The sequence below is a fragment of the Pristiophorus japonicus genome, chromosome 13 (assembly GCF_044704955.1).
Source record: "Pristiophorus japonicus isolate sPriJap1 chromosome 13, sPriJap1.hap1, whole genome shotgun sequence".
Classification (NCBI taxonomy): Eukaryota; Metazoa; Chordata; class Chondrichthyes; family Pristiophoridae; genus Pristiophorus; species Pristiophorus japonicus.
The window spans coordinates 105,778,564-105,802,875 of NC_091989.1; the positions used below are offsets into that span (position 1 = coordinate 105,778,564).

The 24,312-nt window shown below is 44.6% G+C and overlaps 1 protein-coding gene across 4 annotated transcripts in view; it reads left to right on the forward strand.

Moving 5' to 3' along the window:
• Positions 1 to 24,312, forward strand: part of LOC139278726 (diacylglycerol O-acyltransferase 1-like) — a 247,479-nt gene that overhangs the window by 212,514 nt on the left and 10,653 nt on the right. For all 4 annotated transcript variants that reach the window (XM_070897803.1, XM_070897804.1, XM_070897805.1 and 1 more), the window contains 2 exons: positions 8,085 to 8,150; positions 16,862 to 16,949. In XM_070897803.1, coding sequence (XP_070753904.1) covers positions 8,085 to 8,150; positions 16,862 to 16,949 — 154 coding nt within the window. The remainder of the gene's footprint in view (positions 1 to 8,084; positions 8,151 to 16,861; positions 16,950 to 24,312) is intronic.

The following is a 24,312-nucleotide window of genomic DNA, read 5'->3' on the forward strand; positions in this document are numbered from 1 at the left end:
GATTTTATACATGTCAGCGGTCTAAAGGCCAGGAAGTGGCGAGTTACGTCGCCGAACTAAGGCGTCTTGCAGGACATTGCAAATTCGGTGGATTCCTGGAGCAAATGCAAAGGGACTTTTTGTGCTTGGCATTGGCCATGAGATTATCCTTCGCAAACTATTGATTGCTGAAACACCGAACCTGAGCAAAGCCATAACGACAGCCCAGGCATTTATGTCCGCCAGCGATAACACCAAACAAATTTCACAGCATAAAGATGCATTGGCAAGGACTGTACACAAAGTAATATCGTTTTCAGGCAGCAATGCATATGGCAGAATGTACACGCCTGCAGTTGCATGACTTCAGATGACTCAGAGTGTGAATGCGAGGCAATCAACACCTTGTTGGCGCTACGGAGGTGATCATCGAGCCCATCAATGCCGCTTCAAACACTATGCATGCAAAGTCTGTGGAACAATGGAACACCTCCAGCGAATGTGCAGACGAGATGCAACTCCTGCAAACCACCATGTTGCAGAGGAAGACCGTTCCATGGCGGATCAAACTGAACTAGAGACTCGAACCAAGGAGGCAGAAGTGTACATAGAAACATAGAAAATAGGTGCAGGAGTAGGCCATTCGGCCCTTTGAGCCTGCACCGCCATTCAATGAGTTCATGGCTGAACATGCAACTTCAGTACCCCATTCCTGCTTTCTCGCCATACCCCTTGATCCCCCTAGTAGTAAGGACTACATCTAACTCCTTTTTGAATATATTTAGTGAATTGGCCTCAACAACTTTCTGTGGTAGAGAATTCCACAGGTTCACCACTCTCTGGGTGAAGAAGTTTCTCCTCATCTCGGTCCTAAATGGCTTACCCCTTATCCTTAGACTGTGACCCCTGGTTCTGGACTTTCCCAACATTAATAAGAACATAAGAACATAAGAATTAGGAACAGGAGTAGGCCATCTAGCCCCTCAAGCCTGCTCCGCCACCCAACAAGATCACGGCTGATCTGGCCGTGGACTCAGCTCCTCCTACCCGCCCGCTCCCCATAACCCTTAATTCCCTTATTGGTTAAAAATCTATCTATCTGTGATTTGAATATATTCAATGAGCTAGCCTCAACTGCTTCCTTGGGCAGAGAATTCCACAGATTCACAACCCTCTGGGAGAAGAAATTCCTTCTCAACTCGGTTTTAAATTGGCTCCCCCGTATTTTGAGGCTGTGCCCCCTAGTTCTAGTCTTCCCGACCAGTGGAAACAACTTCTCTGCCTCGATCCTGTCTATCTCCTTCATTATTTTAAATGTTTCTATAAGATCACCCCTCATCCTTCTGAACTCCAACGAGTAAAGACCCAGTCTACTCAATCTATCATCATAAGGTAACCCCCCTCATCTCCGGAATCAGCCTAGTGAATCGTCTCTGTACCCCTTCCAAAGCTAGTATATCCTTCCTTAAGTAAGGTGACCAAAACTGCAAGCAGTACTCCAGGTGCGGCCTCACCAATACCTTGTACAGTTGCAGCAGGACCTCCCCGCTTTTGATCTCCATCCCTCACACAATGAAGGCCAACATTCCATTGGCCTTCCTGATTACCTGCTGCACCTGCAAACTAACTTTTTGGGATTCATGCACAAGGACCCCCAGGTCCCTCTGCACTGTAGCATATTGTAATTTCTCCCCATTCAAATAATATTCCCCTTTACTGTTTTTCTTCCCAAGGTGGATGACCTCACATTTTCCGACATTGTATTCCATCTGCCAAACCTTAGCCCATTCGCTTAACCTATCTAAATCTCTTTGCAGCCTCTCTGTGTCCTCTACACAACCCGTTTTCCCACTAATCTTTGTGTCATCTGCAAATTTTGTTACACTACACTCTGTCTCCTCTTCCAGGTTATCTATGTATATTGTAAACAGTTGTGGTCCCAGCACCGATCCCTGTGGCACACCACTAACCATCGATTTCCAACCCGAAAAGTATCCATTTATCCCAACTTTCTGCTTTCTGTTAACCAGCCAATTCTCGATCCATGCTAATACATTTCCTGTGACTCCGCGTATCTTTATCTTCTGCAGTAACCTTTTGTGTGGCACCTTATCGAATGCCTTTTGGAAATCTAAATATAACACATCCATCGGTACACCTCTATCCACCATGCTCGTTATATCCTCAAAGAACTCCAGTAAATTAGTTAAACATGATTTCCCCTTTATGAATCCATGTTGCGTCTGCTTGATCGCACTATTCCTATCTAGATGTCCCGCTATTTCTTCCTTAATGATAGCTTCAAGCATTTTCCCCACTACAGATGTTAAACTAACTGGCCTATAGTTACCTGCCTTTTGTCTGCCCCCTTTTTTAAACAGAGGCGTTACATTTGCTGCTTTCCAATCCGATGGCACCTCCCCAGAGTCCAGAGAATTTTGGTAGATTATAACGAATGCATTTGCTATAACTTCCGCCATCGCTTTTAATACCCTGGATGCATTTCATCAGGACCAGGGGACTTGTCTACCTTAAGTCCCATTAGCCTGTCCAGCACTATCCCCCTAGTGACAGTGATTGTCTCAAGGTCCTCCCTTCCCACATTCCCGTGACCAGCAATTTTTGGCATGGTTTTTGTGTCGTCCACTGTGAAGACCGAAGCAAAATAATTGTTTAAGGTCTCAGCCATTTCCACATTTCCCATTATTAAATCCCCTTTCTCATCTTCTAAGGGACCAACATTTACTTTAGTCACTCTTTTCCATTTTATATATCGGTAAAAGCTTTTACTATCTGTTTTTATGTTTTGCGCAAGTTTACATTCGTAATCTATCTTCCCCTTCTTTATTGCTTTCTTAGTCATTCTTTGCTGTCGTTTAAAATGTTCCCAATCTTCTAGTTTCCCACTAACCTTGGCCACCTTATACGCATTGGTTTTTAATTTGATACTCTCCTTTATTTCCTCGGTTATCCACGGCTGGTTATCCCTTCTCTTACCGCCCTTCTTTTTCACTGGAATATATTTTTGTTGCGCACTATGAAAGAGCTCCTTAAAAGTCCTCCACTGTTCCTCAATTGTGCCACCGTTTAGTCTGTGTTCCCAGTCTACTTTAGCCAACTCTGCCCTCATCCCACTGTAGTCCCCTTTGTTTAAGCTCGTTTGAGACACTACTTCGTCACCCTCAATCTGTGTACGGGATACATAACTTCACCACGAAATGTCCGATCATATTAAAAGTTGAACTGAACGGAATTCTAGTATCCATGGAATTGGACACGGGTGTGAGTCAGTCTATCATGAGCAAAAAGGCCTTCGAGAGGCTGTGGTGCAACAAGGCATAAAGGCCCAAGCTGAGCCCTATTCACACCAAGTGGAGAACTTACACTAAAGAGCTGATCCCTGTAATTGGCAGTGCAGCAGTAAAAGTCTCCTATGATGGAGCGGTGCACGAACTACCACGATGGATTGTACCAGGAGATGGCCCCACACTGTTCGACAGAAGCTGGCTGAGAAAAATCCGTTGGAACTGGGACGACATCCGAGCACTTTCATCTGTTGATGATGCCTCATGTGCCCAGGTTTTGAGCAAGTTCCCGTCGTTGTTTGAGCCAGGCATCTGAAATTTCTCTGGGGCGAAGGTGCAGATCCACTTGTTTCCCGGTACACGACCCATCCACCACAAGGCACGTGCGGTGCCATACATGATGCGGGAGAAAGTGGAGATCGAGCTGGTCAGGCTGCAATGAGAGGGCATCATTGCGCCGGTTGAGTTCAATGAATGGGCCAGTCCGATTGTTCCGGTTCTCAAGGGCGATGGCACGGTCAGAATTTGTGGGGACTATAAAGTAATGATTAACCGTTTTTCGCTGCAGGACCAGTACCCGCTACCCAAGGCAGACGACCTATTTGCGACGCTGGCAGGAGGAAAGATGTTCACCAAGTTGGACCTGACCTTGGCCTACATGACGCAGGAGCTGACGGAATCTTCGAAAGGCCTCACCTGCATCAACACGCACAAAGGTCTGTTCATCTACAATAGATGCCCGTTTGGGATTCGATTAGCCGCGGCTATTTTTCAAAGGAATATGGAGAGTCTGCTAAAGTCGATTCCGCGCACCGTGGTTTTCCAGGACGACATATTGATCACAAGTCGGGACACCATCGAACACTTGCAGAAATTGGAAGAGGTTCTACGTCGGCTAGATCGTATGAGACTCAGGTTGAAACACTTGAAGTGTTTCAAAGGTCCTGGCACCAAAGGTCGAGTTCTTAGGGAGAAGAATCGCGGCAGACGGCATCAGACCCACTGATGCCAAGGCGGAGGCCATCAAGAACGCGCCGAGACCACAGAACATGAAGGAGCTGCGGTCGTTCCTGGGACTCCTCAGTTATTTTGGTAATTTCCTACCCGGGGTAAGCACATTGCTAGAACCTCTACATGTGTTGCTATGCAAGGGAGATGACTGGGTATGGGGGAAATCACAAGAGACTGCTTTTGAGAAAGCCAGAAATCTGTTATATACTTGCCCTGTATGACCCATGTAAACGTTTAGTGCTAGCTTGCGATGCGTCTTCATATGGGGTCTGGTGTGTGTTACAACAAGCAAACGAATCGGGAGCATTGCAACCGGTCGCTTATGCGTCCAGGAGTTTGTCCAAGGCCGAAAGAGACCACAGCATGATTGAAAAAGAAGCTCTGGCATGCATTTACGGGGTAAAAAAAATGCACCAGCATCTGTTTGGGCTTACGTTCGAGTTAGAAACTGACCATAAGCCGCTCATATCGCTATTCTCAGAGCGCAAAGGTATTAATACCAATGCCTCTGCTTGCATCCAAAGATGGGCGTTCACGCTGTCTGCATATAACTATGTAATTTGCCACAGGCCAGGCACAGAGAACTGCGCTGATGCTCTCAGTCGGCCACCATTGCCCACCACTGGAGTGGAAATAGCACAGCCTGCAGACTTGCTCTTGGTGATGGATGCATTTGAAAACAATAAGTCACCTGTTATGATCAGGACATGGACCAGCCAGGATCCTTTGCTGTCCCTTAAAAAAAACTGTGTCCTCCTTGGGAGCTGGTCCAGCGTCCCAGGGGAGATGCATGAAGAGATCAAGCCGTTCCAGCGGCGCAAAGATGAAATGTCCATATCAGCGGACTGTCTTTTGTGGGGTAATTGCGTGGTTTTGCCTAAGAAAGGAAGGGAAACTTTCATACGCGACCTACACAGTACCCACCCAGGCATAATAATGATGAAAGCTATAGCCAGATCCCATGTGTGGTGGCCTGGCATCGACTCAGATTTGGAGTCTTGCATGCGCCAATGAGCAATGCACCCAGGGAGGCACCGCTAAGTTTGTGGTCATGGCCCTCCAAACCTGGCTGGCCCATTTCTAGGCAATATGTTTTTGGTTGTTGTGGATGCTTATTCAAAATGGATTGAGTGTGTAATAATGTCTGTAAGCACGTCCACTGCCACCATTGAAAACCTATGAGCCATGTTTGCCACACACGGCCTGCCTGATGTCCTTGTCAGCGACAATGGGGTGTGCTTCACCAGCGCTGAATTCAAGGAATTCATGACCTGCAATGGGATCAAGCACGTCACATCTGCCCCGTTCAATCCCGCATCTAACAGCCAGGCAGAACGGGCAGTCGAAACCATCAAGCAAAGCTTGAAACGTGTGTTGGAAGGCTCCCTGCAGACCCGCCTGTCCCAAGTCCTGCTCAGCTACCACCCAAGACTCCACTCACTCACTGGGTTTCCCCCTGCCGAACTGCTCATGAAAAGGGCACTCAAAACAAGGCTCTCTCTAGTCCACCCTGATCTCCATGATCATGTCGGGGGCAGGCGACATCAACAAAGCATGTACCATGATCGCGCAAATTTGTCAAGCGATATTGAAAGTCAATGACCCTGTATTTGTACTCAACTACGGACATGGTCCCAAATGGCTTGCTGGCACTCTCGTAGCCAAAGAAGGGAGTAGAGTGTTTGAGGTCAAACTTGCAAATTGATTAACTTGCAGAAAGCATTTGGACCAAACCAAACTGCGATTCACAGACAGCCACGAACAACCTGAAGAGGACACCACCAACTTCGACTCCCCCGACACACACACAAGTAGCAACCGACATCACGGTTGACCACGAAGCTGAACTCATCATCCCCAGCAGCCCAGCATGGCCAGCTGCGCAGCAGCCCAGTGAAGGCCCAACCAACTCACCTGCACCTGTGTTTTTACCGAGATGATCGACTAGGGAACGGAAAGCCCCAGATCGTCTCACCCTGTAAATAAGTGTACTATTGACTTTGGGGGGTGGGGGAGTGATGTTATGTATGCAACACCTTGTAACCAGCATTCTACCGCCATCAGAGGGCACATCTGATGGAGTCCCAAGGGATCCCAGCATCCCTTGTGAGCACTGCATATAAGCAGGCCTCCCATTCTGTGCCAGCACTCTGGAGTCAGAATAAAGAGACTAAGGTCACACTTACTCAAGTCTACAATACTCAGTCACATTGCTTTATTTGAGACATAACACGTTCATCTGTACAGAGGCAAACTTGGCCATCGAAAGAGGAGACAGCATGTTGGGTGCTGGCTAGTGAGGGGTGGGGGGGGGGCAATAGGTGAGAAGTGGGAGCGCTTTGATTGGAGTTCCCATTTCCATGGCCCCTTTCCCCAGCATCCCTATCCTAGGCAAGGGCAACATCACTTAAGAATTAGGAGCAGGAGTAGGCCATACGGCAGCTCAGGCCTGCTCCGTCATTCAATAAAATCATGGATCATCTTCAACCTCAACTTCACTTTCAAGCCCGATCTACATAATCCCTTGATTTCCCTAGAGTCCAAACATCTATCTATCTCTTCTACCACTATGCTGCAGACCAGTTTGGTGAAGACTAGTGACACGTTTTAAGGCCACGGCTAAGGTATCAGTCATCCTGTTTAAGGCATCAGATAAGTTGTCATCCAAAGTCTTCACGGCCATGGTCATGGCCTGCATGGACTAATTTGAGAGCCTTGATTGAAGCTCCATCGAGGCGGACTCTCCATGGCATACATTCTCGCAATTCTCTGCGCCACCAATCCACTAGTGACCACGTTGGACTCCTCCATCCTCCGCTATTGTGCAGCGTGTATGTAGCAGGTCTGTCAGTACCTGGCTAAATTGCTGATGCACCTTTAGCATTGTTCTCCTCAAGGATAGCCCACAGGGTTCAGCATCTGTGTCCAGCTTGGAGAGGATTGTACCCCCTGACGCAGACCTTGGCATCAGTGACTGCTGCTCACTTATGAGGTGCGAATCACACCAACTTGGCCTTTTTGATCTTCCCCATCTCCAATCTTTCCGATTCCTTCCTTCCTCCTCAGCATGCCTGGCTTTGGCCTCCGATCTTCCCCACAACCCCCACCCACTCTTCTGATCTCCCCCCTCTCCCAACCCTTCCAATTTTCCCTGCTCCCGACCGTCAAACTGGCCCCCCATCCCCGCTTCCTCCCCACCTCCCCGTAAATATCGGGGCAATTGATCCAGAATCAGATAATGTAGATAAGCAGATAAACAGAGAATCATTTTTTTTTAATGGCAATTGGAAAATTCCTAATGATTTCACAAGAAAGCTTTGCATTTTGTTCTTTCTTCTCTGTCCCTCCCATCCACATTGCATTGCATCATGTTCTCTCTTGTTCCGCTCTTCCATGTGGCTCTGCATCATGCTCTTTCATGTTTTCTTGTACCTGCCTGACCTTTGTAATTGCTACTTTGCATCTATTGCCCAGCAAATAAATGTTATACAGCTGTATATGTAAGATTGATAATGCAAAGGATTATTGATCTTTTTTGAAAATCACTTCTTGATGATAAACCCAGTATGGTCCAGGCTCAATCTGTAGTTTATTTTTAGGTAAGCTATTATTTTAAGTTGTGTGTCCTATGTGTAACCAGATAAACAGATGATTTTTTAAACTAAACCACATCTAGAATATGTAAAGTTATCTCACTGTCTACTCTCTATTTCTGCCTTTTTGAATACTAGCAAGAACTGAGAGGTCAGGGAAATATTGAAGGTTTCAAAACTTTTATATTCTGTGCAGGAACTCAGAGACTCTCACTTACTTCTGGTCAAACTCGAATATTATTCTTCACAAGTGGTACATGAGGTAAGGTTATAAACTCTGGATTTTGCCAGGTACGCTTAATAACAATTGCATTTAAAGAAGCCTGAAAGTTACTGTTTGTATGATCTCTAATACCTAGATTATTGGAGGGTAACAGCATTCATTTTAAGAAAGCCATTGCAAAAGTAGAAAAGAACTTGCATTTATATAACATCTTATCACATCCTCAGGATGTCCCAAAGTTTTCACATGCAATGAATTACTTTTAAAGTCCAGTCACTGTTTTTACATAGGCAAAAGCAGCAGACAATTTTCGTGCTGTAAGGTCCCTCATGCAGAAAATGAGTTAAACAGTTAACCTGTTTTGGATTGGTTGAAAGAGGAACGTTTGTCAGGACTCCAGGAGAATTCCCTATTCTTTAAATAGTGCTATTTAAATGCATACACCCAAACAGACAGATAGGGACTCCATTTAATATTTCCTCTGGATGATGGCACTTCTAACAATGCAATACTCCATCAGTACTGCATTAAAGTGTCAGCCTAGATTATGTGCTCACTTCCTGGAGTAGAGCTTAGAAACTATAACTCAAAGGTATTAGTGCTACCACTGAGCCAAGTTGTAGTGCTCACTTCCCACCTGTTTCTCACATGCTGCCAAATTGCAGTTTACTGGAAATGGCTTCTGTGCTCTGCAGTGCTGAAGACATGAATTAAGGTAAATAATCTTGTTACTGATATATGGATGGGCATAATAAGTAGGAAATACACCATAAAGATACACACCTGCTTCTTCAGGAATTCTCATTATGCCTTCATTTTACTACTACAACTTGCAACCAGCCAAGTTTGCTGACGATACACAGATGGGTTGTGAGGAGGACACGAAAAATCTGCAAAGGGATATAGTCAGGCTAACTGAGTGTGCAAATATTTGGCAGATGGAGTATAAGGTGGGAAAGTGTGAGGTTATCCACTTTGGCAGAAAAAAATAAAAAAGCAAATTATTATTTAAATGGAGAGAGATTACAAAACACTACAATACAGAGGGACCTGGGGTCCTTGTGCATGAAACACAAAAAGGTTAGTATGCAGGTGCAGCAAGTAATCAGGAAGGCAAATGGAATGTTGGCCTTTATTGCAAGGGGGAGAGAGTATAAAAATAGGGAAATCCAGCTACAACTGCACAGGGTAGTGGTGAGGTCACACCTAGAGTACTGCATACAGTTTTGGTCTCCTTATTTAAGGAGGGATATACTTGCATTGGAGGTAGTTCCGAGAAGGTTCACTAGGTTGATTCCTGAGCTGAAGAGGTTGACATATGAAGAAAGGTTGAGCAGGTTGGGCCTATACACATTGAAGCTTAGAAGAATGATCTTATTGAAACATGTAAGATACTGACGGGGCTCGACAAGGTAGATGCAAAGAGGATGTTTCCACTTGTGGGGGAAACTAGGGGGCATAGTTTCAGAACAAAGGGTCATCCATTTAGAACTGAGATGAGAAGGAATTTCTTCTCTCAGAGGGTCGTAAATCTGTGGAATTCTCTGCCACAGAAACCTGTGGAGGTTGGGTCATTAAATATGTTTAAGGTGGAGATAAATAGATTTTTTAATAATTTTGAAGGGAGTGAAGGGTTATGGGGAGCGGGCAGGGAAGTGGAGCTGAGCCCAAGATCAGATCAGCAATGATCTTATTAAATGGCGAAGCAGGCTTGAGGGGCCAAATGGCCTACTCCTGCGCTCCTTCTTATGTTTGTATAGTGACCTTAAGGACAAGAAAACATTGCAAGGTGCTTCACAGAGACATAAGAACGTAAGAAATAGGAGCAGGAGTAGGCCATACAGCCCCTTAGGCCTGCTCCACCTTTTAATAAGATCATGGCTGATCTGATCATGGACTCAGCTCCACTTCCCCGCTCGCTCCCCATAACCCCTTATCTCCTTAACGTTTAAGAAACTGTCTATTTCTATCTTAAATTTATTCAATGTCCCTGCTTCCACAGCTCTCTGAGGCAGCGAATTCCACAGATTTACAACCCTCTGAGAGAAGAAATTTCTCCTCATCTCAGTTTTAAATGGGCGGCCCCTTATTCTAAGATCATGCCCTCTAGTTCTAGTCTCCCCCATCAGTGAAAACATCCTCTCTGCATCCACCTTATCAAGCCCCCTCATTATCTTATAGGTATCGATAAGATCACCTCTCATTCTTCTGAATTCTAATGAGTAGAGGCCCAACCTATTCAACCTTTCCTCATAAGTCAACCCTCTCATCCCCGGAATCAACCTAGTGAACCTTCTCTGAACTGCCTCCAAAGCAAGTATATCCTTTCGTAAATATGGAAACCAAAACTGCATGCAGTATTCCAGGTGTGGCCTCACCAATACCTTGTATAGCTGTAGCAAGATTTCCCTGCTTTTATACTCCATCCCCTTTGCAACAAAGGCCAAGATACCATTGGCCTTCCTGATCACTTGCTGTACCTGCATACTATCCTTTTGTGTCTCATGCACAAGTACCCCCAGGTCCCGCTGTACTGCGGCACTTTGCAATCTTTCTCCATTTAAATAATAACTTGTTCTTTGATTTTATTTCTGCCAAAGTGCATGACTTCACACTTTCCAACATTATACTTCATCTGCCAAATTTTTGCCCAGTTACTTAGCCTGTCTATGTCCTTTTGCAGATTTTTTGTGTCTTCCTCACACATTGCTTCTCCTCCCATCTTTGTATCGTCAGCAAACTTGACTACGTTACACTCAGTCCCTTCTTCCAAGTCGTTTATATAGATTGTAAATAGTTGGGGTCCCAGCACTGATCCCTGCGGCACCCCACTAGTTACTGGTTGCCAATGAGAGAATGAACCATTTATCCTGACTCTATTTTCTGTTAGTTAGCCAATCCTCTATCTAGGCTAATATATTACTCCCAACCCCATGAACTTTTATCTTGTGCAGTAACCTTTTATGTGGCATCTTGTCAAATGCCTTCTGGAAGTCCAAATACACCACATCCACTGGTTCCCCTTTATCCACCCTGTTCGTTACATAGAAACATAGAAAATAGGTGCAGGAGTAGGCCATTCGGCCCTTCGAGCCTGCACCACCATTCAATAAGATCATGGCTGGTCATTCACCTCAGTACACCTATTTACAACATACATTAATGATTTGGATGAGGGAATTGAGTGTAATATCTCCAAGTTTGCAGATGACACTAAGCTGGGTGGCGGTGTGAGCTGTGAGGAGGACGCTAAAAGGCTGCAGGGTAACTTGGACAGGTTAGGTGAGTGGGCAAATGCGTGGCAGATGCAGTATAATGTGGATAAATATGAGGTTATCCACTTTGGTGGCAAAAACACGAAGGCAGAATATTATCTGAATGGTGGCAGATTAGGAAAAGTGGAGGTGCAATGAGACCTGGGTGTCATGGTACATCAGTCATTGAAAGTTGGCATGCAGGTACAGCAGGCGGTGAAGAAGGCAAATGGTATGTTGGCCTTCATAGCTAGGGGATTTGAGTATAGGAGCAGGGAGGTCTTACTGCAGTTGTACAGGGCCTTGGTGAGGCCTCACCTGGAATATTGTGTTCAGTTTTGGTCTCCTAAACTGAGGAAGGATGTTCTTGCTATTGAGGGAGTGCAGTGACGGTTCACCAGACTGATTCCCGGGGTGGCAGGACTGACATATAAGGAGAGACTGGATCGACTGGTCTACTTCTCTTAAGACCCTAGGATGCAAGCCATCAGGTCCAGGGGATTTATCTGCCTTTAGTCCCATTATCTTACTGAGTACCACCTCCTTAGTGATTGTGATTGTGTTAAGTTCCTCCCTCCCTATAGCCCCTTGATTATTCACTGTCGGAATATTGTTAGTGTCCTCTACCGCAAAGACTGATACAAAATATTTGTTCAGAGTTTCTGCCATCTCCATGTTCCCCATTACTAATTCCCCGGTCACATCCTCTAAGGGACCAACGTTTACTCTAGCCACCCTTTTCCTTTTTATATACCTATAGAAACTCTATCTGTTTTTATATTTTGTGCTAGTTTACTTTCATAGTCTATCTTCCCTTTCTTAATCATTTTTTTAGTCGTTCTTTGCTGGCATTTAAAAGCTTCCCAGTCTTCTGTCCTCCCACTAGTTTTGGCCACTTTGTATGCCCCTGTTTTTAAATTGGATACCGTCCTTTATTTCTTTAATTAGCCACGGATGGCTATCTTTTCTCTTACACCCTTTCCTCCTCACTGGAATATATTTTTCTTGAGAGTTGTGAAATATCTCCTTAAATGTACACCATTGTACACTTCAATCTCTTTTTCCAGTCCACTTTACCCAACTCTGCCCTCATACCTTCATAGTCTCCTTTATTTAAGCTTAGTACGCTGGTTAGAGATCCAACTCTCTCACCCTCCATCTGAATTTGAAATTCAATCATACTATGATCACTCATTCTGAGGGGATCCTTTACTCGGAGAATGTTTATTAATCCTGTCTTATTATACAGGACCAGATCTAAAATAGCCTGCCCGCTGGTTGGTTCCGTTACATACTGCTCAAGGAACCCGTCCCTTACGCACTCTATGAACTCCTCCTCAAGGCTACCCTGACCAATTTGATTTGTCCAATCAATATGGAGGTTAAAATCAGCCATGATTATTGCTACCCCCTTTTTACAAGCACCCACTATTTCCTGGTTCACGTAAGTGAAAAAATGGACACCCAGTCAAAGAATGAGATATTAGGAGAAATAGCCAAAAGCTTGAAAAGGAAGAAAGGGCAGTAGTAGGGAGATAATTTCAGAGCCAGGCAGCAGAAGTCAATGATGGGTTGAAGGCTATGAATTGATTCAAACACAGGATGACAAATTTAAGGTTGTGGGGGACCGGAAGACAATGTAGATCAGCAGGGCCAGGGGTCTTAGGTAAGTGGGTAGGATATAAGCAGCAGAATTTTGGATGAAGTGAAGTTTATGAAGGACTGTTGGCCAGCCAGGAGAACATTGGAATAGTTGAGTTTGAAGATGACACCGGCGTAGATGGAAATGCGGAAAAGAACAGTATTGTTGATCCACTGGCAGAGTCCAAAGGAGTAGTGGTGGGTGGGTGAGAAGGATGGGAAGGAGATTGGCAAGAATAGCCCACAAGCAAGCGTGCTAGGTAAGAAGATCATGAAAACAATAATCTGTCGCACTTTTATTTGGAGGGGAAAGAAAAGTGGAAAGATGGAAACCAGCACGACCTTGTGTATCTATGGCTCATGAAACGCTTGCAGCAACCATGAAGGGAAGCAGAGGATAGGTACAATGAAGTTCATTCTATAATCAGAATCAATAGCAACACACCATTGAGATTTTCAAGATGTGCTTCAGATGTCTCAATTAATTGGGGCAGTGGGTGGGGATGGTCTCATGGATAATTTCCATCTACTGCATGCTCCATGACTTCAACCTGCAAGGAGGACTCATCAAAAACGGAATAGTGATATCAAGGAATTAGCTACAAAATCAGCAATGTAGCAAGGAAGAGAGACTGGCGAAGCTGGGGTTGCTCTCTTTAGAGCAGAGAAGGCTAAGAGGAGATTTAATTGAGGTGTTCAAAATCATGAATGATTTTGATAGAGTAAATAAGGGAGAAACTGTTTCCAGAAGGGTCGGGAACCAGAGGACACAGATTTAAGGTGATTGGCAATAGAACCAGAGACGACATGAGAAAACATTTTTTTACACAGCATGTTGTTGTGATCTGGAATGCACTGCCTGAAAGGGTGATTTAAGCAGATTCAATAGTAACATTCAGAAGAGAATTGGATAAATACTTGAAGGAAAAAAACTACATGACTATGGGGAAAGAACAAGGGAGTGAGATTAATTGGATAGCTCTCCAGAGTCGGCACAGGCACGATGGGCTGAATGGCCTCCTTCTGAGCTGTATCATTCTATGAATCTATGACTAGTGCACCAGACATTAATTCAAGATTCCTTCCACTAGAAAAGAGCAGGTTAAAGGTGAGGAATAATGGAGTTTTTCAAAATTAGGAACGCTTTTGAAATGGTAACGTGAAAGTTATAGTTTAGCTGATTCTAAATGAACAAGCAAGCTAAAGGTTCATTTTGCTTGTGTTTTGGTCACCTTGTGGACGAATATGCAAGAGGGAGAGAGTGGGTCTCTCTAGATTCATGTCTAAAACAGTTATTTGGAGTAATCTACATTTTATTTCTTGATTTCTGAACTCAAGGCAATAACGCTTCTGTGATCTAAGTTGGCCATAAAATTGAAATCCTAGGGTTACCTGCCTCTGCCATTTTACTACTTCATACGTGGAAGATAAACAACTTGCATTTATAAAGTGTCCTTACTGTAGTACAAGGCACTTCACAGGAGCATCAGTCAAAAATTGACATCGAGCCAAAGAAGATATTAGGAAGGGTGACTAAAGCTTGGTCAAAGAGGTAGGTTTTAAGGAGTGCCTGAAAGGAGGAGAGAGAGACAGACACAGGTTTATGGAGGGAATTCCAAAACTTAACACATAGATGGCTAAAGGCACAGCTTCCAATAGTGAGGCAAAAGAAGTGGGGGATGCACAAGAGGCCAGAGATGGAGGAGGGTTGTAGGACCTGGAGGCAGTTACAGAGATAGGGGCAAAGCCATGAACTGATTTGAACACAGGGACTAGAATTTTAAAATCAATGTTTTAAGAAGAAAGTTAGTTACCCATTTCACCGCGCAACAACTACAAGAGAAATGCAGGAAACAGCACCAACCCTTGTACATGGCCTTATTTGACTCCACAAAGGCCTTTGACACTGTCAACCGTGAGGGACTATGGAGTGTCCTCCTCCGTTTCGGCTGCCCCAAAAGTTTGTCAGCATCCTCCGCCTGCTCCACGACGACATGCAAGCCATGATCCTAACCAACGGATCGACCACAGACCCAATCCACATCTGGACCGGGGTCAAGCAGGGCTGTATCATTGCGCCAACGCTCTTCTCGATTTTCCTTGCTGCAATGCTCCATCTCACTCTCAACAAGCTCCCCGCTGGAGTGGAACTAAACTATAGAACCAATGGGAACCTGTTCAACCTTCGTCGCCTCCAGGCTAGATCCAAGGTCATCCCATCCTCTGTCATCGAATTACAGTACGCGGATGACTATTGCGTCTGCGCACATTCAGAGGTCGAACTCCAAACCATCGTCAACATCTTTACCGAGGCGTACGAAAGCATGGGCCTTACACTAAAGGTCCTCTGTTGTAAAACAAAGGTCCTCCACCAACCTGACCCCGTCACATAGCACTGCCCCCCCCCCCGGTCATCAAAATTCACGGACAACGTGGCCCATTTTCCATACCTCGGGAGCCTACTATTAGCAAGGGCAGACATCGATGATGAGGTCCAACACCGCCTCCAGTGTGCCAGCGCAGCTTTCTGTTGCCTGAGGAAGAGAGTGTTTAACGACCAGGACCTCAAATCTAGCACCACGCTAGATACCCGGTAGTAGTGATACCCACCTCCTATATGGCTCAGAGGCGTGGACCATATAAATAGACACCTCAAAGCACTGGAGAAGTAGCACCAGCGTTGCCTCCGCAAGATCCTGCAAATCCACTGGGAGGATAGATGCACCAACGTCAGTGTTCTCGCTCAGGCCAACATCCCCAGCATTGAAGCACTGACCACACTCAATCAGCTCCGTTAGGCGGGCCACATCGTCCGCATGCCCAACATGAGATTCCCAAAGCAAGCGCTCTACTTGGAACTCCTACAAGCAAGCCCCAGGTGGGCAGAGAAAACACCATCCTTGATAAAGTGCGACAACCCCACTGGCACCTAGGAATCCCTGGCCCAAGACCGCCCTAAGTGGAGTAAGAGCATCCGGGAGGACGTTGAGCACCTCAAGTCTCGTTGCCGAGAGCATGCAGATACCAAGCAGAGACAGCGGAAGGAGCGTGCGGCAAAGCAGACTCCCCACCCACCCTTTCCTTCAATGACTGTCTGCCCCACCTGCGACAGAAACTGTAATTCCCGTATTGGACTGTACAGTCACCTGAGAACTCACTTTTAGAGTGGAAGCAAGTCTTCCTCAATTTCGAGAGACTGCCTATGATGATGATGATGTATGATCATCCTCACTGTTGGAATGGAGTTCATCTCTATATAGAATGCTCCTCCCCCCTACCACCCTTCTGCCTGACTGACCTGGAGCTCTTAGAAATGTCTTATTTCTGGTGTATGTCTTTGTCCCTCTTTATGCTCGATTTCTTCTACTAACACCCCTTTCCAATGCAGGCTAGTATTCATCTTGTGGCTTGTGAGGCTAACTCAATCGTAAAAATCTTAAAAGGACAATGTCCAATGAATGTTTTTATTCAGGCTAATCATCTGTATGTGGAGGATAAACTACATTCAGAGAATGAGGAAGACTACACCATTGATAGGCAATCAAATACTTTTAATCCCTCCATCAGACTGACGGGTTTGAGTTGGTTGAGTGTCATTATTCGACCATTATGCCAAGTAAGATTTGGAATGCTGTGATACAATAAGCTTGCAGTCTTAGCTCTTGTGGGTGTGAAGGCCCGCCTCCAGTGAAAGTGAAAAACTGTGGCGAGTACAATGGAGAAATAATCACCAGAGCAGGTAAATAACAAGTTGATTTAATATACTGTACATTTTTAGCAGAAAGATAGCTGGATAGATAGAGCAATAATTAGTTTGGTGCTACGACAATGATAATTCTTTTTATTATGCAACAGACATGTTTACAGGCCGCTGATTGAGAAGGGTTATTCAAAATGGGAAGGACAAGCTACAGTATATATATTATCAGCATTATACCATGAGGTAGGTGAGAACTGGCTTTAAGCGGAATTGTTTAAGGGGAGATTTAAACCCCAAGTGTTTTTTTTGTAGTGATGATGTTAGTTGTAAGTGACAGAATGATGTTTTTAAAGTGTCATTCCATTTTAAAATGTGAAAATGATATCATGCACTGTGTGCTTGTAAACTGATGCAAGAAACTTGCCTAATAGCTAGCCAGGAATGTAGGTGCATATATTACATTAAGTCTCTTCTCCCCACCAGATAGAGTTAGAGAAGCAGCAGAAAGTTTGCTTCTTTCTGCTGGTCCACCCTTGGCCTCCAAACAACTGCACTTCCAACTTCCCCACAACCCAGTGGACCACAAGATTATGAGATAACTTGTGAGACTCCATCTCCCCAGTGCCAACATCAATATTCCCAGAAGTACACACTGCCCAAACAACACCCAGCCACATTCAGTGCCCAGTGAGCCTCAGATCCACCTCCTCATGAAACCTAAACCCTTTACTACCAAGAAAGGATGCTAATCCCATTACCCTCAAAATATAGTGCTACAAAATGTACAAGTTGCATGTTCCTTGTTACAAGTTTAGGATTTGTGTTAGATATGTTCACAGGCACAGTGTTGCTGGACACTACCTTAAACAATCTGTACATCTTACATTTTTTTTGGGGGTGGGGGGAGACTGTCTATACTGCCCAATATATAACTATACAATAGCATAACCGAGGGTGTAACAATAGAATCCCTGTGTGATCTTAACTGCATATTGTGTCTTTCACATGTCTCCTCATATGCACTTCTCCAATCTTTTCAAAGGTGGACTGAAGCACTTGGTGAGGTAAATAGCAGATCCAAATCATTGAGCTGCTTTATATCACAGACATTAAGTGAACAAATAGTCAACACAAATTTCACTGAACTCAATCACATTTCTCTTCTTGAAACGTGAGAAGAAATAAACAAACCGAGACCATATTCCTTTCATGAGCTAACTTAACTGTTTTTGACATTATCTTTCTTCCAAACTACATCTCACTGCAAATATTACATGATCTCTTCATTTTTAGCTTCCATAACATAAGAACATAAGAATTAGGAACAGGAATAGGCCATCTAGCCCCTCGAGCCTGCTCCGCCATTCAACAAGATCATGGCTGATCTGGCCGTGGACTCAGCTCCACTTACCCGCCCACTCCCCGTAACCCTTAATTCCCTTATTGGTTAAAAATCTATCTATCTGTGATTTGAATACATTCAATGAGCTAGCCTCAACTGCTTCCTTGGGCAGAGAATTCCACAGATTCACAACCCTCTGGGAGAAGAAATTCCTTCTCAACTCGGTTTTAAATTGGCTCCCCCGTATTTTGAGGCTGTGCCCCCTAGTTCTAGTCTCCCCGACCAGTGGAAACAACCTCTCTGCCTCTATCTTGTCTATCCCTTTCATTATTTTAAATGTTTCTATAAGATCACCCCTCATCCTTCTGAACTCCAACGACTAAAGACCCAGTCTACTCAATCTATCATCATAAGGTAACCCCCTCATCTCCGGAATCAGCCTAGTGAATCGTCTCTGTACCCCCTCCAAAGCTAGTATATCCTTCCTTAAGAAAGGTGACCAAAACTGCATGCAGTACTCCAGGTGCGGCCTCACCAATACCCTATACAGTTGCAGCAGGACCTCCCTGCTTTTGTACTCCATCCCTCTCGCAATGAAGGCCAACATTCCATTCGCCTTCCTGATTACCTGCTGCACCTGCAAACTAACTTTTTGGGATTCATGCACAAGGACCCCCAGGTCCCTCTGCACCGCAGCATGTTGTAATTTCTCCCCATTCAAATAATATTCCCTTTTACTGGTTTTTTTCCAAGGTGGATGACCTCACATTTTCCAACATTGTATTCCATCTGCCAAACCTTAACCCATTCGCTTAACCTATCTAAATCTCTTTGCAGCCTCTCTGTGTCCTCTACACAACCTGCTTTCCCACTAATCTTTGTGTCAACTGCAAATTTTGTGACACTACACTCTGTCCCCTCTTCCAGGTCATCTATGTATATTGTAAACAGTTGTGGTCCCAGCACCGATCCTTGTGGCACACCACTAACCACCGATTTCCAACCCGAAAAGGACCCATTTATCCTGACTCTCTGCTTTCTGTTAGCTAGCCAATTCTCTATCCATGCTAATACATTTCCCCTGACTCCGCGTACCTTTATCTTCTGCAGTAACCTTTTGTGTGGCACCTTATCGAATGCCTTTTGGAAATCTAAATACACCACATCCATCGGTACACCTCTATCCACCATGCTCGTTATATCCTCAAAGAATTCCAGTAAATTAGTTAAACATGATTTCCCCTTCATGAATCCATGTTGCATCTGCTTGATTGCACTATTCCTATCTAGATGTCCCGCTATTTCTTCCTTAATGATAGCTTCAAGCATTTTCCCCACTACTGTTGATAAACCAACCGGCCTACAGTTACCTGCCTTTAGTCTGCCCCCTTTTTTAAACAGAAACGTTAGATTAGCTGCTTTCCAATCCGCTGGTACCTCCCCAGAGTCCAGAGAATTTTGGTAGATTATAACGAATGCATCTGCTATACCTTCCACCATCTCTTTTAATACCCCAGGATGCATTTCATCAGGACCAGGGGACTTGTCTACCTTGAGTCCCATTAGCCTGTCCAGCACTACCCCCCTAGTGATAGTGATTATCTCAAGGTCCTCCCTTCCCACATTCCCGTGACCAGCAATTTTTGGCATGGTTTTTGTGTCTTCCACTGTGAAGACCGAAGCAAAATAATTGTTTAAGGTCTCAGCCATTTCCACATTTCCCATTATTAAATCCCCCTTCTCTTCTTCTAAGGGACCAACATTTACTTTAGTCACTCTTTTCCGTTTTATATATCGGTAAAAGCTTTTACTATCTGTTTTTATGTTTTGCGCAAGTTTACTTTCGTAATCTAGCTTTCCTTTCTTTATTGCTTTCTTAGTCATTCTTTGCTGTCGTTTAAAATTTTCCCAATCTTCTAGTTTCCCACTAACCTTGGCCACCTTATACGCATTGGTTTTTAATTTGATACTCTCCTTTATTTCCTTGGTTATCCACAGCTGGTTATCCCTTCTCTTACAGCCCTTTTTTTTCACTGGAATATATTTTTGTTGAGCAATATGAAAGAGCTCCTTAAAAGTCTTCCACTGTTCCTCAATTGTGCCACTGTTTAGTCTGTGTTTCCAGACTACTTTAGCCAACTCTGCCCTCATCCTACTGTAGTCCCCTTTGTTTAAGCATAGTACACTCTTTTGAGACACTACTTCCTCACCCTCAATCTGTATTACAAATTCAACCATACTGTGATCACTCATTCCGAGAGGATCTTTTACTAGGTGATTGTTTATTATTCCTGTCTCATTACACAGGACCAGATCTAAGATAGCTTGCTCCCTTGTAGGTTCTGTAACATACTGTTCTAAGAAACAATCCCGTATGCATTCTATGAATTCCTCCTCAAGGCTACCCCGTGCGATTTGGTTTGACCAATCGATATGTAGGTTAAAATCCCCCATGATTACTGCCATTCCTTTTTCACATGCCTCCATTATTCCCTTGATTATTGCCTGCCCCACCATGAAGTTATTATTTGGGGGCCTATAAACTACGCCCACCAGTGACTTTTTTCCCTTACTATCTCTAATCTCCACCCACAATGATTCAACATTTTGTTCATTAGAGCCAATATCGTCTCTCACAACTGCCCTGATATCATCCTTTATTAACAGAGCTACCCCACCTCCTTTCCCTTCTTGTCTATCTTTCTGAATTGTCAGATACACCTGTATGTTTAATTCCCAGTCTTGGCCACCCTGCAACCACGTTTCTGTAATGGCCACCAAATCATACCCATTTGTAATGATTTGTGCCATCAACTCATTTACTTTGTTTCGAATGCTGCGTGCGTTTAGGTAGAGTGTTTTAATACTAGTTTTTAAACCATGATTTTTAGTTTTGACCCCTTCTGCAGCCCCTTTATATTCATACATATTGTCCCTTCCTATCACCTTGTGGTTTACACTTACCCCAGTGCTACTCTGCTCTGTTGCCTCCTGCCTTTTGCATTCTTTCTTGGAGTCCTGTTCATCTGATCTCTCACCCACTCTAACTCGCTCAGAGCCCTCTCCTGGGTTCCAAATACTCATTGCATTGAGGCACCGAGTTTTCATGCTTGCCTTTTTATTACACTTTGACCCTTTAGAATTTTGCTGTACAGTGGCCCTTTTTGTTTTTTGCCTTGGGTTTCTCTGGCCTCCACTTTTACTCATCTCCTTTCTGTCTTTTGCTTTTGTCTCCATTTTGTTTCCCTCTGTCTCCCTGCATTGGTTCCCATCCCCCTGCCATATTAGTTTAACTCCTCCCCAACAGCACTAGCAAGCACTCCCCCTAGGACATTGGTTCCAGTCCTACCCAGGTGCAGACCGTCCGGTTTGTACTGGTCTCACCTCCCCCAGAACCGGTTCCAATGCCCCAGGAATTTGAATCCCTCCCTGCTGCACCACTGCTCAAGCCACGTATTCATCTGAGCTATCCTGCGATTCCTACTCTGACTAGCACGTGGCACTGGTAGCAATCCCGAGATTACTACTTTTGAGGTCCTACGTTTTAATTTAGCTCCTAGCTCCTTAAATTCGTCTCGTAGGACCTCATCCCTTTTTTACCGATATCATTGGTACCAATGTGCACCACGACAACTGGCTGTTCACCCTCTCTTTTCAGAATGTCCTGCACCTGCTCCGAGACATCTTGACCCTTGCACCAGGGAGGCAATATACCATCCTGGAGTCTCGGTTGCGGCCGCAGAAACACCTATCTATTCCCCTTACAATTGAATCCCCTATCACTATCGCTCTCCCACTCTTTTTCCTGCCCTCCTGTGCATCAGAGCCAGCCACGGTGCCATGAACCTGGCTGCTGCTGCCCTCCCCTGATGAGTCATCCCCCTCAACAGTACTCAAAGCAGTGTATCCATGTTCAAGCTAAGAGCTGTAGCTCATAGATCTATATTCAAAACCTCCATGTCCTGTGTTAAAAAGCAGGGATTTGCCAGCAGTCTTGTCAACCAAACCAACTATCCCCTGTCCCAGGAGTATATTCTCTGAAGACACCTTATGCTATGCCTACATAAATTATCCTCATCACAATGGGTGTAAATATTTGTTTGACCACCTGAGCCAAGATAATAAATTGTTTTAACATCGCTGGCCATCTTGGCTTAATTGACTTTAATGCACATTCTTCAATGCCAGTATCACTTGGCCTGTTGAAACCGATGTGAATTTATTTCATTTTAAAACACAACCCTTAAACATAAGTCATTAGTGTGAACAGTAAAATTGCAACAACAATGTACAATTATATAACGCATTTAACGTAGCAAAATGTCCCAAGGCGCTTTAGAAGAGCGATAAAAACATTTTTGACACTGAGCCACAGAAGAAAATATCAGGACAGGTGACCAAAAGCTTGGTTAAATAGGTAGGTTTTAAGGAGCATCTTAAAGGAGGAGAGAGAGACGGAGAGGTTTAGGGAGGAATTCCAGAGCTTAGGGCCAAGGCAGCTGAAAGAACAGCTGCCAATGGTGGAACAATTAAAATTGGGGATGCGCAAGAGGCCACAATTGGAGGAGCGCGAAGGCCTGTAGGCAATGTTCCCTTAATTTATTTTAGGCCCATTCACAAAAGCGCGAAATTTAACTTTGAAAAAGCCGGTCCCAAGCTGCACGAGGCCGGCAGAGAGCTGCATAACTGCACAGCTCAGAGGGAACATTGCTTGTAGGGCTTGAGGAGGTTACAGAGATAAGGAGTGGCGAAACATGGAGGGATTGGATAACAAGGTTGTAGATTTTTAAATTAAAGCGTTATTGGACTGGGAGCCAGTGTAGGTCAGCAAGCACAGGGGTGATGGGTGAACGAGTCTTAGAGAGGGTTAAGATACAGGCAGCAGAGTTTTGGATGAGCTCACGTTTATGTAGGGTGGAAGATGGGTGGCCGGCCAAGGGAACATTGGGATAGTCAAGTCTAGAGGTAACAAAGGCATGGATGAAGGTTTCAGCTGCAGATGAGCTGAGGCAGGTTCGGAGTCGGGCGATGTTACGGAGGTGGAAGTAGGCAGTCTTGGTGATTGACCAGATATAAGAACATAAGAAATAGGAACAGGAGTAGGCCATACGGCCCCTCGAGCCTGTTCCGCCTTGCAATAAGATCATGGCTGATCTGATCATGGACTCAGCTCCACTTCCCCGCCCGCTCCCCATAACCTCTTATCCCCTTATCGTTTAAGAAACTGTTTATTTCTGTCTTAAATTTATTCAATGTCCCAGCTTCCACAGCTCTCTGAGGCAGCGAATTCCACAGTTTTACAACGCTCTGAGAGAAGAAATTTCTCCTCAGCTCTGTTTTAAATGAGCGGCCCCTTATTCTAAGATCATGCCCTCTAGTTCTAATCTCCTTCATTAGTGGAAACATCCTCTCTGCATCCGCCTTGTCAAGCCCCCTCATAATCTTATACGTTTCGATAAGATCACCTCTCATTCTGCTGAATTCCAATGAGTAGAGGCCCAACCTACTTAACCTTTCCTCATCCCCGGAATCAACCTAGTGAACCTTCTCTGAACTGCCTCTAATGCAGGTATATCCTTTCGTAAATATAGAAACCAAAACTGCACACAGTATTCCAGGTGTGACCTCACCAATACCTTATATAGCTGTTGCAAGACTTCCCTGCTTTTATATTCCATCCTCTTTGTAATAAAAGCCAAGATACCATTGGCCTTCCTGATCACTTGCTATACCTGCATACTATCCTTTTGCAGTTCATGCACAAGTACTCCCAGGTCCCACTGTACTGTGGCACTTTGCAATCTTTCTCCATTTAAATAATAATTTGCTCTTTGATTTTTTTTCTGCCAAAGTGCATGACCTCACACTTTCCAACATTATACTCCATCTGCCAAATTTTTGCCCAGTCACTGAGCCTGTCTATGTCCTTTTGCAGATTTTTTGTGTCCTCCTCACACATTGCTTTTCCTCCCATCTTTGTATCGTCAGCAAACTTGGCTACGTTATACTCAGTCCCTTCTTCCAAGTCGTTAACATAGATCCCAGCACTGATACCTGCAGCACCCCACTAGTTACTGGTTGCCAACCAGAGAATGAACCATTTATCCCGACTCTCTGTTCTCTGTTAGTTAGCCAATCCTCTATCCATGCTAATATATTGCCCCCAACCCTGTGAACTTTTATCTTGTGCAGTAACCTTTTATGTGGCACTTTGTCAAATGCCTTCTGGAAGTCCAAATACATCACATCCACTGGTTCCCCTTT